The sequence below is a fragment of the Lonchura striata genome, chromosome 8 (assembly GCF_050655825.1).
Source record: "Lonchura striata isolate lonStrDom1 chromosome 8, ASM5065582v1, whole genome shotgun sequence".
Lineage (NCBI taxonomy): Eukaryota > Metazoa > Chordata > Aves > Passeriformes > Estrildidae > Lonchura > Lonchura striata.
The window spans coordinates 28,080,633-28,095,350 of record NC_140710.1 but is presented as its reverse complement, the minus strand read 5'-3'; the positions used below and the strand labels follow the sequence as shown (position 1 = coordinate 28,095,350).

General features: G+C 41.4%; 1 protein-coding gene across 3 annotated transcripts in view; it reads right to left on the bottom strand.

The window, feature by feature from the left end:
* RABGAP1L (RAB GTPase activating protein 1 like) overlaps positions 1-14,718 on the bottom strand; it is a 230,906-nt gene that overhangs the window by 5,914 nt on the left and 210,274 nt on the right. For all 3 annotated transcript variants that reach the window (XM_021546018.3, XM_085586651.1, XM_085586650.1), the window contains exons 20-25: positions 12,591-12,683; positions 5,168-5,278; positions 3,331-3,435; positions 2,083-2,166; positions 1,522-1,593; positions 222-419 (exon numbers count right to left, since the gene is read on the bottom strand). In XM_021546018.3, coding sequence (XP_021401693.3) covers positions 222-419; positions 1,522-1,593; positions 2,083-2,166; positions 3,331-3,435; positions 5,168-5,278; positions 12,591-12,683 — 663 coding nt within the window. The remainder of the gene's footprint in view (positions 1-221; positions 420-1,521; positions 1,594-2,082; positions 2,167-3,330; positions 3,436-5,167; positions 5,279-12,590; positions 12,684-14,718) is intronic.

The following is a 14,718-nucleotide window of genomic DNA, read 5'->3' as shown; positions in this document are numbered from 1 at the left end:
CTGAAACAGCACAAGGTATTTAGACACAAATAAAATAATCTTTTTCTTTTTAAGGCAGGTTTTTTTGTTTTGGTTTTTTTTTTTTTTTTCCTGAAAGTTCAGATATACAGGCATGCAGGTATGTGCTCCCGTTTGGAACAATTTTTTGTATGATTCAGAATAATCTTGGACTTAGCATGAGGTTAAGGTTGACCACCCTGCTGTACTTGGATTCCACGTACCTGAATTTTGCACTTGGCTTCCACAAGCTGCAGTTTGGTCTGTGCAAGCTCCAGCTCCATCTCTCTCAGCTGCTTCTTCAGTGCATCCTTCTCATCATCTGTTTCGATGCCTTTGTTGTCCGTGCTTACAGCAGGCACCTTCAGTGTCCCCTCCTTGCTGAAAATCTCACTGCAGTGTTTGCAGGCCATCACTTTACCCTGAAATACCCAGAAAGCTCATTCTTAATCCATGTTACAGGAGTTGCTGTACTTCCTAGAAGAGCAATTTTATTTGTCAGACTGCCTCAATCTCAGACCATCTAGTACTGCAGGTTTTATAATTGGCATGAAAAGAATTTGAGTGGTTCATGAACAATTTCCAGGGTATGTTAACCAGTATAAAAATTCCTAAAATCTACTACTTAGTATGCTCTAAGCATGGAGACTTTGCTCCTATATTAAACTCTTCTTGCTACCAAAGTTTTGTAATTATGTCAGCACAACTCAGAAGAGTAAATTAAATCTAAGGAGATGAAGCAGCTGGCTTGGCTTACACAGACTAAAACAGGATATTGAGCTATTTCAGCAGAATATAGGAGCATCAATCCTAGAATTATTTTATGTTATTATCAAAACATTAAAAAAATCACTAAAAAGTAACAAATCCAGTTCAGCTTGAGTACTAAAGAAATATGTAGAAGCTACAGCAGAGGGTAAACAACTCTGTCTACTCAGAATTTCATTATTTATTATTATTATTACCACCTATCAGGAAATTTTAAACTCTCATGTATGTGTTCCTGCTGAGGAAGAGAGAGGAAGAGAAGAGTGAGGAACCCCTGTGGAAATTCTGAGGATGGCCCTAGCAGTGCCATTTGGTTTAATTACTTAAACCAATTCTACTTAAATTACAGAAACCCAAATATAGAAACTTTGTCCAGTCTGGCCAATTCCAATCTCAAGTGTGCACATTAGAGAAACAACATGTTTTGTATTCTAGAGAGTCTTCTTTTTTTTTTCCAGTTAATCAAACACTCAAGTAAATACTGTTTTCTCTACATTTTTTACCAGAGGTATATATTTTAACAGCAAAAAGAGAAGCCAAGTACTAAATGCACTTCAGTTTGAGAGTTCCACACTGTCTGATGCAAGATAAAGAACCATGAAAGGAAATAAACCCTTTCCTTGTTTATTCATCTGCTGAAAAATGCATGTGGGGCTATTGATGTACTTGAACTTCAGTTCACATTTCGTTCTGTATCCCTGGCATTCAGCAACACTTGTGTTAGAAATATCCCCTATGCAGAGACATTGTTCTCACCTTCACAACTTCCAGCTCATCTTTACTGGCCGCTTGCTGTTTTTCCAGCCTGGTACTCAGTTGGGAACAAATCTGGAGCAGAGAAAGCAGTCTCTTAGCTCAAGCTTATTATATTAAAGTAGAATCTGTGTGCTTTTTAACAATGTTTTTTGCTAGAACCAACATTTCTTAAATTCTGCTTCACTCAGTATATGCATTCCCCCTTAACAACTCCACTGCTGCTGTGAATGATAAAACCCTAGCAGTATTCAATACAGAACCAGAATACAGAAACAGGGACGTTTTATGGATGAGTTGGTTTATGATGTTTATACTGCATTATGTCACCAAGTACAGAAGCATTCACCCTACAGTACTAAAATTAACTGAAAGACAGGTTATTCCTGCCTAATTAGGAGACTATTAGGAAAGCCACAGGAAGATTTATGATGAATTACAACATCGCTCTCTGAAAGCCTGGAAGGTGGAGCTTGTTTCAAGGACAAGATCTGCAATGCTGAAAATTCAGCTCTTGTAAAAGGTAGAATGAAAAAATATGAGAAAGGGTCTCTGGAATGGTACCTGTTTATACTCTGCAATAATGGCTGTGGTTTTCTTGATCTCAGATTCTGCCTTCTCCAGCTGCTTCCTGAAGACTTCCTTCAGCTAGGAATTGAAGGAGAGAAGTTACACAGTACACTGACAGAACTTCTCAAAACATGTCAGCAGATTGTTTTCCTTGTGTCTCGCTGTGTTTACAACAGCTCTACAGCTGTTTCTTATGAAATTCCAGTTCTGAGATAAGTGTCTGATTTACTCAGTTTACAAATACTGATAATACCAGTTATAACCAAGAAGTCTCTACTGTGACCCTTTATCTCTGGTTAGAGAATTCTCCTGTGACTGAATTCCTACTCTCTGTGTTAAATGGTGGTACATCATGGTCCACAGAACATAAAGAAAAGCATCACTATTAGGTGGGGTTTACTGATTTAGTTTTGGTTTTTCTGCACACTGTCACAGCAGCTTTGACCAGATTGTTTGTTTGGAGATGGAAGAAGAAGAATCTCTCAACACTGTCATCTCCATAACAGGAGAAAAAAAATCTGTTTGGGTCTCTGGCACTGAGTGAAAACACAGCTAACTCACGCCTCCTTCAGAACCACTCCACTTGGAGAGCCCTTTCAGTAGGAAAAAAACCTCACTGCCTTTCTTATAGCAAACTGAAAGCTCCATTTTAGAGAGACACAATGAATTAACATTAATTGTTGCAGTCACTGTTGCCAAATAGCAAAATTAAAAATCAGGGTATTGCTTTTGAAACGTACATGTTAGATATATAGGATTACAGAACAAAGACTAAGTATTTTGCAGCTGAGTATGAAGCCCAGTCTAGTCAGCAAAATTCTCCCAACCCCCACCCCTGTTCTTCTGCTGCTGGCTTCAGGCAGGAACATTATTTAAATGATCCAGCAGCTGAATCCAGAATGGGCTCTTACAAGGCAACAACTCCTCCAGCTCCTTCATTTAGATGTTTAAGAGGTCTGGTCACATCTCCTTAGCTGAGATTGCTCACCACCAGTGATAACAATTGATACAATACTTGGATAGGAGGATAAGGTATGAAAAACTAAACATTCAGAGCTCAAGTAAAGAATACCACTGAAAACTATACTATGGAAAAAAAATTACCCTGGCACTCTTAACTTTTAATTGAAACTGCATTTTGAGCACAAAATCCTTTTCACAATTGCAACACAACCACACTTTTCTGCATATAGTTTTTCTTGCATTTATTAACGAATTGTGAAAAGCTGGAGAATGCCTTACCTGAGCAGTTTCCTCTTCCTGCTTCCTTTTCTCTTCCTCAGTCTCCACTAGCTTCTGTTTGGTCAGGAGAAGTTCTTTGTTCAAAACATCTGCTTTGTCTTCAGCCTAGAATCAGAGACACTTGTGTAAATCAGAAGTTCTCTGTGCCAGCACAAACACACTGGGATGTACAGCTCAGAAATACAAGAGGTTCAGGTTTTAGCATTGCCTTTTCCTGCCCTCTAATGGCTCACTTAACTTTTTGATATGAAATTCCCCTTTCAGTTAGCTATTTACCAATTATTTCACTGTGTTTCAACACCTGTGCAAAAGGACGCTTTGGCCAATTGTTTACCTATGCTCAGATGGCACTTAACCACAGATACTATGTCCTAGCACAAACAGTGATGTATAGAATATTTTTGCTGGTACCAATATTAATCTAAGTGAGGGCAGCATGATTTACCTACTGTGTAACTTCAAATAACTCATCCCATTTTTAAATCAGTGAGCAGGGAAAATATAACTGTGAAGTACTTAGGTGTCTGCATTGTACCCTACAAATTGTTCAGGCAAAGGCAAGTGTAAGAGACAAACAGGACCACCAGAAAAATGGTTTATCAGTGTAAATAAGTATTCCGTGAAGAAAACTGATAACTGAGAATATAATTTTCTCTGGAAGGACCAAGTTTTTGTTGACACCTACTGAGAATGCTTTGTTTTTGTGAGCACTGTCCTCAGTAATCATCAGGAGAAAAATGCCAATATATCCAAACATTTCTCAATGTTTGGATATATTCTGCAGGCCTCCCCAGCTGGGAAAGCATCTCACCACCCTTCCTGCTCAGTAATGAGGTCCAGACAGGAAATGGTTGTGGCCAATTAACACTGACTTTGCTGAAATTACAGGAGGGAAAAGGGCATTGGAAACAAGTAACAATGCAGAACTTGTCTCTGAACTGAAGTTTGGTTTTCTACCACTGTGGTGGTATCAGCTTGTCTCTGTGCCACAGTAATAATGATTAAGGAGGCTATTAGTGGTGTTTGAGAGCACCAGAACCAGCTCCACCATCTCTATTACTGGAGAGATGGATTAAGGATTTCTTTATTGCTTAGTGTGTGTAAGGCTGTAGGGAGAAAGGAAAACAAACAGTGCAAGAATGGAAAATTGATGAGATTAACATCTCAGAACAAAAGTATTTGGGGATTACAAGGATATTTAAGATATGCTTTGAAGGAACTACAAATCTTTCCTCCTTTTTTGTGCTCATTCCAGTTTCTCCAAACACCTACAGTGCAGAAAGAGAGGGCTGAATGTGTGGCTCTCTGAAAACCACTGTGTCTGGGGCAGAGGGCTCTGAATGCTGCTGCCTTCCATATTCCAGTCTCCACAGGGAACACGAGCAGTTATCAGTGAACACCCAGCAGCCTGTTGAATTTTTGGTGCTGTGCCACTTCATTATCTCTGTATTTTGTTGGCTGTACTAAAAGTGCTGTGAAAAACAGATCCACACAGACATTTTGCAATGCAACTTCCCTTGAAACTAATCTCCCAAGAACTACGTGACACCTTTTTCAAGGAAATGTTCATTCTTTGCTATCTGCCTAAAGGTTATGGCCTACATTTTCTAAACAATCCCCAACAGAGAAGATGGAATCAGTTTTGGCCAGACCCCACTGAATGCCTGCAGTGGCACATGGAAATACAGCTGAGTGCAGCTAAGAGTGAGGTTGTCAGGAAAATAAAGGCAAAAATAATTATATTTTTAATGTGTTCATGCTTTCACTTGAGCACAAAGCAGGGCTCCTCCAACTGCTGTTGCCAAGCCTGAGCTGGCCCCAGCTCTGTTACCATTACCTGGTCCAGGTCATTCCGTAAGGCAATTTTGCTTGTTACAAGCTCATGGGCAAGGTCATCATTCTCCTGCTCCAGCCTCATGCTTGCTTCTTGGAGCCTGCGGTTTTCCCTCTGTGGAAAGAAAGGAACAACCAGGAAAGGAAATTAATCCTCATAAAGAGCAATGAGTAAGTGCATGGTGTGTGCCAAACACTGAGAAGGCAAAAGTGCACATTAAGACAGGACTGCTGCTCTGGGAAACAACAGTGAATTAAGCCAGCAGTGCAAATGCAGCTATTCCACTTACATCCCACTGGTTTGTGTTGTGCAAGGGACACACTGATTGTAGTGTTTCCCTGTCAAAAATAAACACTGACCTCTTCACAAAAGCACTTGGTTTCTGCTTGCTCATCATCTAAAGAAATTGGGCAGATAAAATCCCACCTAGCAGCAGCGAACAGGGACCAATTAAGAGTTACTCGAAATAATGCTTCCAAGCAAAGTAGAAAGCTGTCCTGCTCCACTTTACAAAATTCTGTCTGCAGGGATCCATAAAAATAGTCCACTTTGTAGGTGATGCAGTGCCAACTTCCCATCTCCTGCAGGAGCAGCATAGAACAGCATTTAGCAGGGAACTCCCTACAGCTCGTACATCCTGTCTCACCATTTGTGCGCTGCTCTGGAACTCGTGCCAGTGACACCAGTGTGTACCTTACAGTGCCAGGTGGAGAGGGGAGCTCATCCCTGAGCACAGCCCAGGACCTGCTGGGGCAGTGACAGGAACACAAATGGACAATTGGAGGCTGCAGGCTCTTGCTCCGCTGCTCTCCCTACCCACTCCACACAGGCAGAAATGACTATCTGGAGCATTAGCCACACAAGGTGAAGGAACAGGAGAATGAACAATAATTAATATCTTTTAGAAATCTATGACTATTGTTCTAGAGTTGAGAAATGGAACCATATTTGAAAGATGCCTGTGGGTCACTAGACTTCTAGGGGTTCAATATCAAATACAGGTCGTCATTTTCAGAAGAACACAGCCAGGTGGGATAGACAGAGGTGCCTTCCTCCAAATGGATTTCAAGAGGAAAAAACTGTGCTGTTTTTCACTGTATATCTTCCATATCAAAACAGGCTTCAAAGGGAATCTCAGCAGTATGGAAACTCAAGGAAAAGCACCATGTTCATATGGATACTCACAGGTGGAAAAAGAATAACCTATATGCTGAGATTTCAAAAAGGACTTATTCTCACCTAAAAGTAACTTACGTTCTTCAAAACAAAACAGTGAGAGTCCAAATGTTATCAGTAAAAGTCAATGATATATAATAATATATATATTAGCACTTACTGTTTTTCAAGAGTTGTTCAGTAGATGCATTCCTACAAAATGTGATTTCTTGCATAAGTATGTTATTCACCTGTTCTCACTGCCTCCCTACTCACCAGCTATGCTCAGATATTTTGTTCTTTCCAAACTCTCAACTATGAAATTGCAATTTTTATTTCTGTTGCAAGCAGATTTTGCATGTTTGTCTTAAACAAAACCAGGCAGTCTAAGAGGATGGAAAAAAAGGTCTCTTCTCTGTGGGAACTTCCTCTGTGGCAGGAAGTGGAACCTCTACAAAATTTCTCTTGTTAAAGTGACCCTATTGTGTAACTAGAATAGGCACTGCCCTGTACAGGGAAGTAAGTTGGTTTCCCTTCCAAAAGATTACTTTGAGTAATTTGTTTTGTACAGAAACTAAATCAAATGCCTTTGTCTTAACACAATTAAAATAACCATTGCTAAAACACACTCAGCTTTGGGGATCTTTCTTATTTTAAAATATACTTTAGTCTGTTTGGGACAAGGATTTTTAAAAATTAAAGTAAAATGTTTCTGGAAATGTAATATAAGCTTTAAAGCGTAAAACAAAATTGCAATTAATAATGGTAATACTAATAACAATCTCTAACACATCTTTATTCCTGTATTTTGTTCAGACCATCTTAGAAATGCTGTTTTTATGAACACAGCTCTGCCAGTCATCAGAAAGTGACCTGAGTTCACCTAAAACTTGAGACCTGAGTCAGACCAGGTTCCACAGCACCGATACCTTTTCACAGGGATGTTGTTTAGAGGAAGAAAGCAGCAAATTCTTATGACTTTCACAAAATAACCGAGCTGGCTTTACCATTTTTGCTATGTCTTTGCCAAAAGCTTCAGTGTCTGCAAAGCAAGGCACGCAGTGTGAGGTTGAGAGTTTCTGCTTTGCATTCGCAGACAAGTGGGTAAGCAAGCTCTGTGCTTGGAAATGCATTATCCTCCTCTTAAACTAGAATTTACATGGTATGTTGGTAGTGAGTTAAAGATCTCTTACCTTGGGCATCCAGTCAATAGCTAGAAGATGTTTTTAGCTCATTCACCAAACTCTGAATGTCCAGCTGAAAGGTTCTCACAGGACCACCTTTACTCTTCCTCCACCCAGGGCAGTATGCCCGATTAGCTGGTTTGTCTTTTTCAGCTCCTCCCCCCAGGTCCAGCAGTGTAAAACTCCCTCCCTTCTCAGGAGGAAACTCTTAAGTCTACCTAAGTCTACATAAAAACTAACAGGACACAGTAAAGACAGAAAGAGCAAACAATGCTCTTCACATGCAGCAAACTATTTCCATAGGCTGTGAAATATTTAGAGTTTTATGAAATATGCTCACAATGACAAAGCTGGTCTGTCACAGCAGGACTCACATCAGAGGCAGCACTTAGTAACTGGCATCAGGCAACCAGTCAGACCTGCTAGTTGTCCCTGGTGTAAACACACAGCTTCCTGCCTCCTCTCCACAACACTAAATTTACTATGACAACCATTTCCTTCTCCTCAGTATTGCCCGGTTTCTACAGTCATAAAGTAACAGATCCCTCTTTCCCAAATTCCTCCTCCTTGTTACTGAAGGTGGCTGGTGAACTTAGGTTAGCTTTTAAAAGGAGGATACTGCATTTCCAAAGAGGACAAACAAAGCTGATACACACAAACACAAATCAACTTACCTCCTGTAAAGTCACAGACCAAATACTGCTTTCAACCATTGGTGTAAAGACAGTGAAAACAGGATATAAATAAATTTCTAATACAAAAAACAAAAAGGTTGCTTATTCTTCACTGTGTTTTTTGTTACGAGTTTTAGAGAGAGATGCTCCAGCTTCCATCACACAGTGGGTGGAAAGAAGATGACAAACTTGAAAGCTGTAGGCAAGCCTCAGTTCAGGATGACTGCAAGGCTGAACTCCACCCTCTGCTCCTTCCAGGCTGCACCAAGGAGCAATTCCTGAGGAGATTAGTGACCATGATGCATCCTCTCTGTGCTGTACTCAAGTGGGGTGTAATGAGTCACCAACCTCGTTAAGCAATTCTGTTTCTGTTCAGCAACACCCTGTGCTGCCTTTGGCTCGGGCAGGGTTAGTTTTCTTCACGGTGGTTAGTACCTTTTGGGTTTGTGCTGGAAAAGGTGTTGATAGGATAGAGGTGGTTTGGTTATTGCTGAGCAGGGCTTGCACAGAGCCAAAGCCTTTCCTGCTTCTTGTAGCTCCTCACCAGTGAGGGAGCTGGGAGGAGACAGCCGGCACAGCTGATCCCAAGGGACAGCCCAGACCATATGGCATCATGCTGAGTATGTAAAGCAGGGAGAAGGAGAAAGCAGGGGGGACCTTTGGAGTGATGGCATTTGTCTTCTCAAGTCACTGCTACGTGTGATGGAGCCCTGCCCTCCTGGAGATGGCTAAACAACTACCTGCCCATGGGAAGGGGTGGCTGAGTTCCTTCTTTTGCTTTATCTACTGAACTGTCTTCATCTCAACCCACGAGTTTTGTCACTATTCCTCTGGGGATTCTCTCTCCCATCCTGCTTGTGGTGGAGTGAGCAAGCAGCTGCCTGAGTTGCTGGCTGGGTTAAATCAAGACATCCAAACCTCAGACCTTTGAGTGTGAACAGCTCCTCAATGATGGAATGAAAACACTGATTAAAATCCACTTTCTGGATGTGAGCAAACTGAGGTCTTCATAAACCCAATGGAAAGGGCTCTTGATATTGGAGAAGCTCCAAAGGAGAATCCTCTGAACCTCCATCTAGAAACCCAAGAAGCTTTTACAGCAAGCAATCCAGGAAAGCCTCTCATGGTAAGCAACACAGAGGCTCCTGGAGGCAGTTGTGTTTTCTGTTTGCTGACTCTGGAGAAGCATTCCCCAAAGTGCCCCACCACAATTTTAAAAGAAACAACAGACACTGTCCCACAAGAAAAGCCATCATGATTTTCCTCATTATGGTTAACATTCAGTTGCCATGGCTGAATAAAAATGACCAGTGCATTGATTTTTGCTTCCCCTTCAAAACACAGAGAAGGCTCTTACAGAGAAGGCTCTTATATCCAAATTACACATTTATTTACACAACTTCTCCATTGCACAAGGAAGTCAACAGAGGAAAAGGTGGAACAGAACAGCAGCATCTGCTTGCAAAACTCCAGCCCTTCTTGGAACAACTATATCCCTTTTATTTTAAATCAGTTCCCAGGCTCACTTCTGGAATTTTCTCATCAAGTCAACCCAAATCTTGTTACATGAGGCATTCTCAAACACAGAAATAAAACTCCATAATATTTAGAAAAACATCAACCTGAAATCTATTACTATTTTTTCTACACATATGACTCACTTTTCTTCCTAGCTTCTATAGGGAATTTGTAATTTAACTAAAAGTAATGAAATTTGGTAACAAACAACAATTTAGAACATATTTCTCTTTCGCACCTTTTAAAAATCTGACAAAAATATGGTAATTTCTTTTAAGCAATGGAAAATTAAGTTAAAACATGTCTAGAAAAACTTGCCCTTTTCCTAAATAATACTTGTAAGTACAGAATGAAACAAACACCAAAAATAATGGCACTCTTTAATACTGCTCTTCTGGTAAATCAAATCACAACATGTGAAATATGTGCTGGGCAGGAACTGGTGCGTGTTTAACACAGCTCATGGGAGCACATGAATTTAACCAGTCAGGCAAACACAACTGGTTACTGGGCCTGACACTGCAAAACCAGCCCATCTCCCTCTCTCTCAGAGGCCATCAAGGCACTTCCTCTGAGGGCTGTGCCTTACTCAGACATCCTTCACCACACAGCATCACTGTGTCTCTGTGGGCCTGACAAATTTCTGCTGTTAGCAACAACTCTAAAAACTACAGCTAAAATCTATCAACTGGTTTAAAGCTCTTTTCCTTCTCGACCCATATGAGGAAGAATCTGCAGGGATCTCTATTCCAGTGATCCCATCCAAGAAGCATTCCCTTCCTAGGCAGGAAAAACCTCACTTTTGGGAAGGGAAACTGTAAAAATGACAAGGTTGTAGGGCTGTGGGGCACAGCCCACAGAGCAGGAGCTGACAGCAGTGCTGTGCTTGTAGGCAAGGCTAGCTTTGGTCCTTTCCCAAGCCAAGCCTGGCTGCTGGAAGCCCTGCACAGGTGCTGCCCAAATGAAATGCATCCCTGACCATGCAGGCTGCAGAGTTCTCCCAAAAGGACAAAAAAAGCAAGGCTGGCTCTCCACGTGCTGCCTGGGAGGATCCACACAAGTGACATTTTCTTGCTGCCCTTTAGAAACACTCCTGAAATGTCAGTTCCTACCAACCTCAACTTCACATATCAATAAAACCTAACAAGCAAGACAAGGAACAAAGAACATTTACAGGCATTTTTCCATGACACCCATCAACTGAAGAATGTGTCCAGACTTTGAAGTTAATATGCAACTAACCTATTACAGGGACTCTCTATTCACAGCATCCTTAAGAGGATCAGACCCAATACAGCTTAATAAAAAAATCCACAGTGAATTTCAGAAGCGCAAGCCAAAACCCTGGCCTGTGATCTTGACTGTGACAGTGACTCACATCAACAGTGGTCCAAGAGTCACTTCCCATATCCTCATTTGCAGCTTGGGATAATGTTCTTCACTGTGCATTGACCAGGATTAACTAGTTAATATGCTTCCACCGAGCCTTAAAGAACCCTTATTTGTTTCCTAAGCATTATTTTAATTCCACAGTATAAGTGAACCACTAGGAAAACACTTAAAAGTTAATCAGCAGCCAGTTGTGTTTTTTTCCAAATAGGTCATACTTGCTATTGGCTCTACAGCAGCTACAGCACTCCCAAGTCTCATAAACAATAAAATCTCCACCCTTTGACAGCAAAAAACCTACACTTAATATATAATTTTTTCACAGACAAATGCTTTAAAAAAAAAAAAAAAGTCAGTTTGACTTCATACCTGTAAGTTTTCTTTGTCATATTTATGAATTAAGGCACACTCTTTCACCACAGATTTCCATACTCTGGTTTTCTGAACATGGTGCACTTTTCTTACGTTTACAGGCCATGTCAAGCCTGTTGCACTCTGTGTGATTGTTCACCCCTCCCCACCCCTGGAAGACTCCATCACAACCACAATGGCACTAACATAATAAGGCACAATGAAGAACAGCAGGCAAACAGTACAAGGATATGTAGGAAATGTCAGTTCCCAGCTATCCTGGGCAGTGGGCAGTAAAGTGCTTCAGCCCTGGCAGCTTCACCTAGAGCAAACTGAATTGTTCAAAACAGAGTGAGGAAGAACAGGCTCCCAAACTCTCAGTAACATCTGTGCCCAGAGACAGAGCCTCCAGCACACAAAATCTATGGCAACAGAACGCAGCTGTGACAATGAAAGCAAATACATTGTAAAGATAAGCAAAGCTGACCTGAAATTGTAGAACTGTTCTTTTTCAGTGAACTATCAAGCTGTCATATTAAAAACTGAACCTTATTTCTCTACTCCTTTAAAGAGGAATATCCATCACTATTAACTCTATTGCAGCAGTACCTCAGGACCCCAGAGGAGCTCTGGGTCCTACCATAATAGGTATTATCTTAACAAAAAATTACTGAAGCTTGGTATAAACAGGAATGAATAATAAGGATCGTATCAGCCAAGGAAGAGTTCATCTTCCAAAGTCTCTGTGGATGCCACTGCACACAGCTTGCACTAGAACAATGTGTATTTTCTCCTTTCTGTGTCTGTAGCTGAATCACCCTTTGTTTCTGCGGCTCATGAAGATCTCCCGTAAAAGTGCAACAGCAGGAGAGTTACCTACAAACATATAAACTGAAAGAAGAAAAATATTATATGTGGCTACTTGCAGATGTCTGTAGAGTTACAAATTGTGATTGAAATATTTTTGGAAAAAAAGACTAAGTCTAGAGTTTCAAAGTGCTTATTTAAGAAAGGGGATGAGATCACCTTTACTTCCCTAAGGTCTGCCTTGGCACATCCCAGGGAGGTGAGCATGGTACACACACCTCTGCTTAACTGCTGGAGACAGCTCACTCCTCGTGGGATTCACCAAATTCCCATTTAGCAGCTCCCTACCTTGTATCTGTCCATAGGATCTTCCTGCTGCAGCTGGCTCTCTCGCATTGTTTGGTACTCTCTCTCATATTTCTTCAGCTTTTTTGTTGGCACCTGTGGAACAGATTTGGGAAACATGCATTTAAAAATGAGAGGAACGCTGGAAAAGCTGACTGAAAGCTCTCCCTACAAACAGGAAACTGAGGAAGTGCTGGAAAGCTGCTGCTGAATAAAGTCTCTCCCCACTGTCCCCCCTCCCCTACTCATTAAGCCATGTCAAACACTTACCAATACAGCTCACATCGACTGAAATCTTTCTGTGCCCACTGCTGCTAATTATTCAGACATTTAAAGGGAAACAAAAGTGGAGACATTTAAATAAGATTAACAAGAAGAAAAAAAGCACAGACAAGTGGGAGAACAGGAAAGAGGAAAACACATTTTGATACGTATGATTCACCAAAACAATGCTTTAGCAACACAACTGTTAAAAGTGAGATGAGAACAAAGGAGTGCTCATACAAAAGGACCAGACAATTCCCTGGGGGAGATCCAAGTAATGGTTTTATTGCTGAGAGAGTATTAATGTCTAAATTACAGCCTGTGACCAATGCCCTCATGAAGTCTGGCATCAGAGCCCTCCTAGGCACAGATGGAGATGCTGCAGTGCAAGCGAGCGGAGAGGTGGCTTGGAGAAATCACAAACAAATTTGGTAAACAGCCATGCAGAAAGGTCAAAACCCAGGCTGCTTGATCCTGGGAATGATTCCACTTCAAACACTGATCAGAAGGAGCCTGTGTTCTTTTCAACAAAGCATGGGGAGCCTCTGCTTTCCCTTCACCTTTTGGTTGGGTATGCAGTGCTCCCATCTCTCCCTGGAGAGCTCTGACAGCATTGCTCAGGTCACCTGCTGGCTGCTGGAGAGATCCCTAACACCACCAGGAGAATGAACACAGGCTGTCCCTTGATCTGTCATGCAGATACTCCTACTGCCTATCCTGATCATGTTCAGCTGCCTCCTGCTGTGAGGACATGCCACTGTCACCTTGCCTTAGGGCAAAAACTACAGCTAGTGAGCAGAGATATGAGTTTCTGTGTAGTTTTAGAGCTGTTTTCTCTTTACTGGTTTTCAGCCCAAAGCCTCTTTGCTCTGCAGCACCCAAAGGAACCAAGTGCTCAGTGCTGCTGCAGAGGAAGGTGGAAGTAGCAAATATGAAAGCCATGATCTGTAAATCATTAATTAAGCAGCACCTATTCCTACAATTACTGATGGAAACTGAAATCAACCCCCTTAAAGCAAACAAAGAGAAAACAGTAAAGATAAAAACATGAAGTACATAGGGCAAACATACAAGAAGATTTCACTTTGATGACACTTAATAGGGCAAAACACCATGAAATGGAAGTGACTAACTGAGAGATGCTTTTAAAAATTTCAGCTGAATAATCCTCCTAACACAAACCCAGCCAGCTTTGTCTTGGCTGCAGCCTGAAACTACTGAGGCTATTTAATAATCATAAGAATTAATTTCAGGATAGTGTTTTAAATGAAATAAACCCATCACACGTCCAAAGCCTGATCCACCCCCTCCTTTCTCCACAGTTACTGGACTTTCATTTAGAGAACCAGATCAAGGCTCCCTGGCTGGGTGTGATAAGGACACTCTCCAAACACAGTTCCCAGGTTCTGCTGGGGAGTTTTGTGTTCCAGTATGCAACCACCAGGAAATAAAGATAAATACAAGGGAGATTTCGTGGTGCAGCATGGCAAAAAGGCACAACACAGCTGTAACTTAGATGATGATCTTTTCACCCAAAGATTTTCCTGATTCTTGATGCTTTTCATTGAAACCTTTAAAATGCATATGAGGACTAAGTTTCACTACAGAGGAAGACAGACAGGAGTCCTGTTCACACAGCCACGTGAGACCTTCAGAGAGAACCCTGCCATCGGAAGGAACAAGAGATGTAAGATAGACTTTGTGTCTGTAAATCTGTGTTGTAAGTTTGTGTGTGTCTGTAAATAGATTTTGTGTGTGTAAATAGGGAGATAAGGGTGGAAAGTGGAGGTAAAAATTGCACAGTCACAACCCTTTAGCCCCCTATTCTTATGTGAACAGTGCTGCTCACCTTAGCCTGGCACTGGGT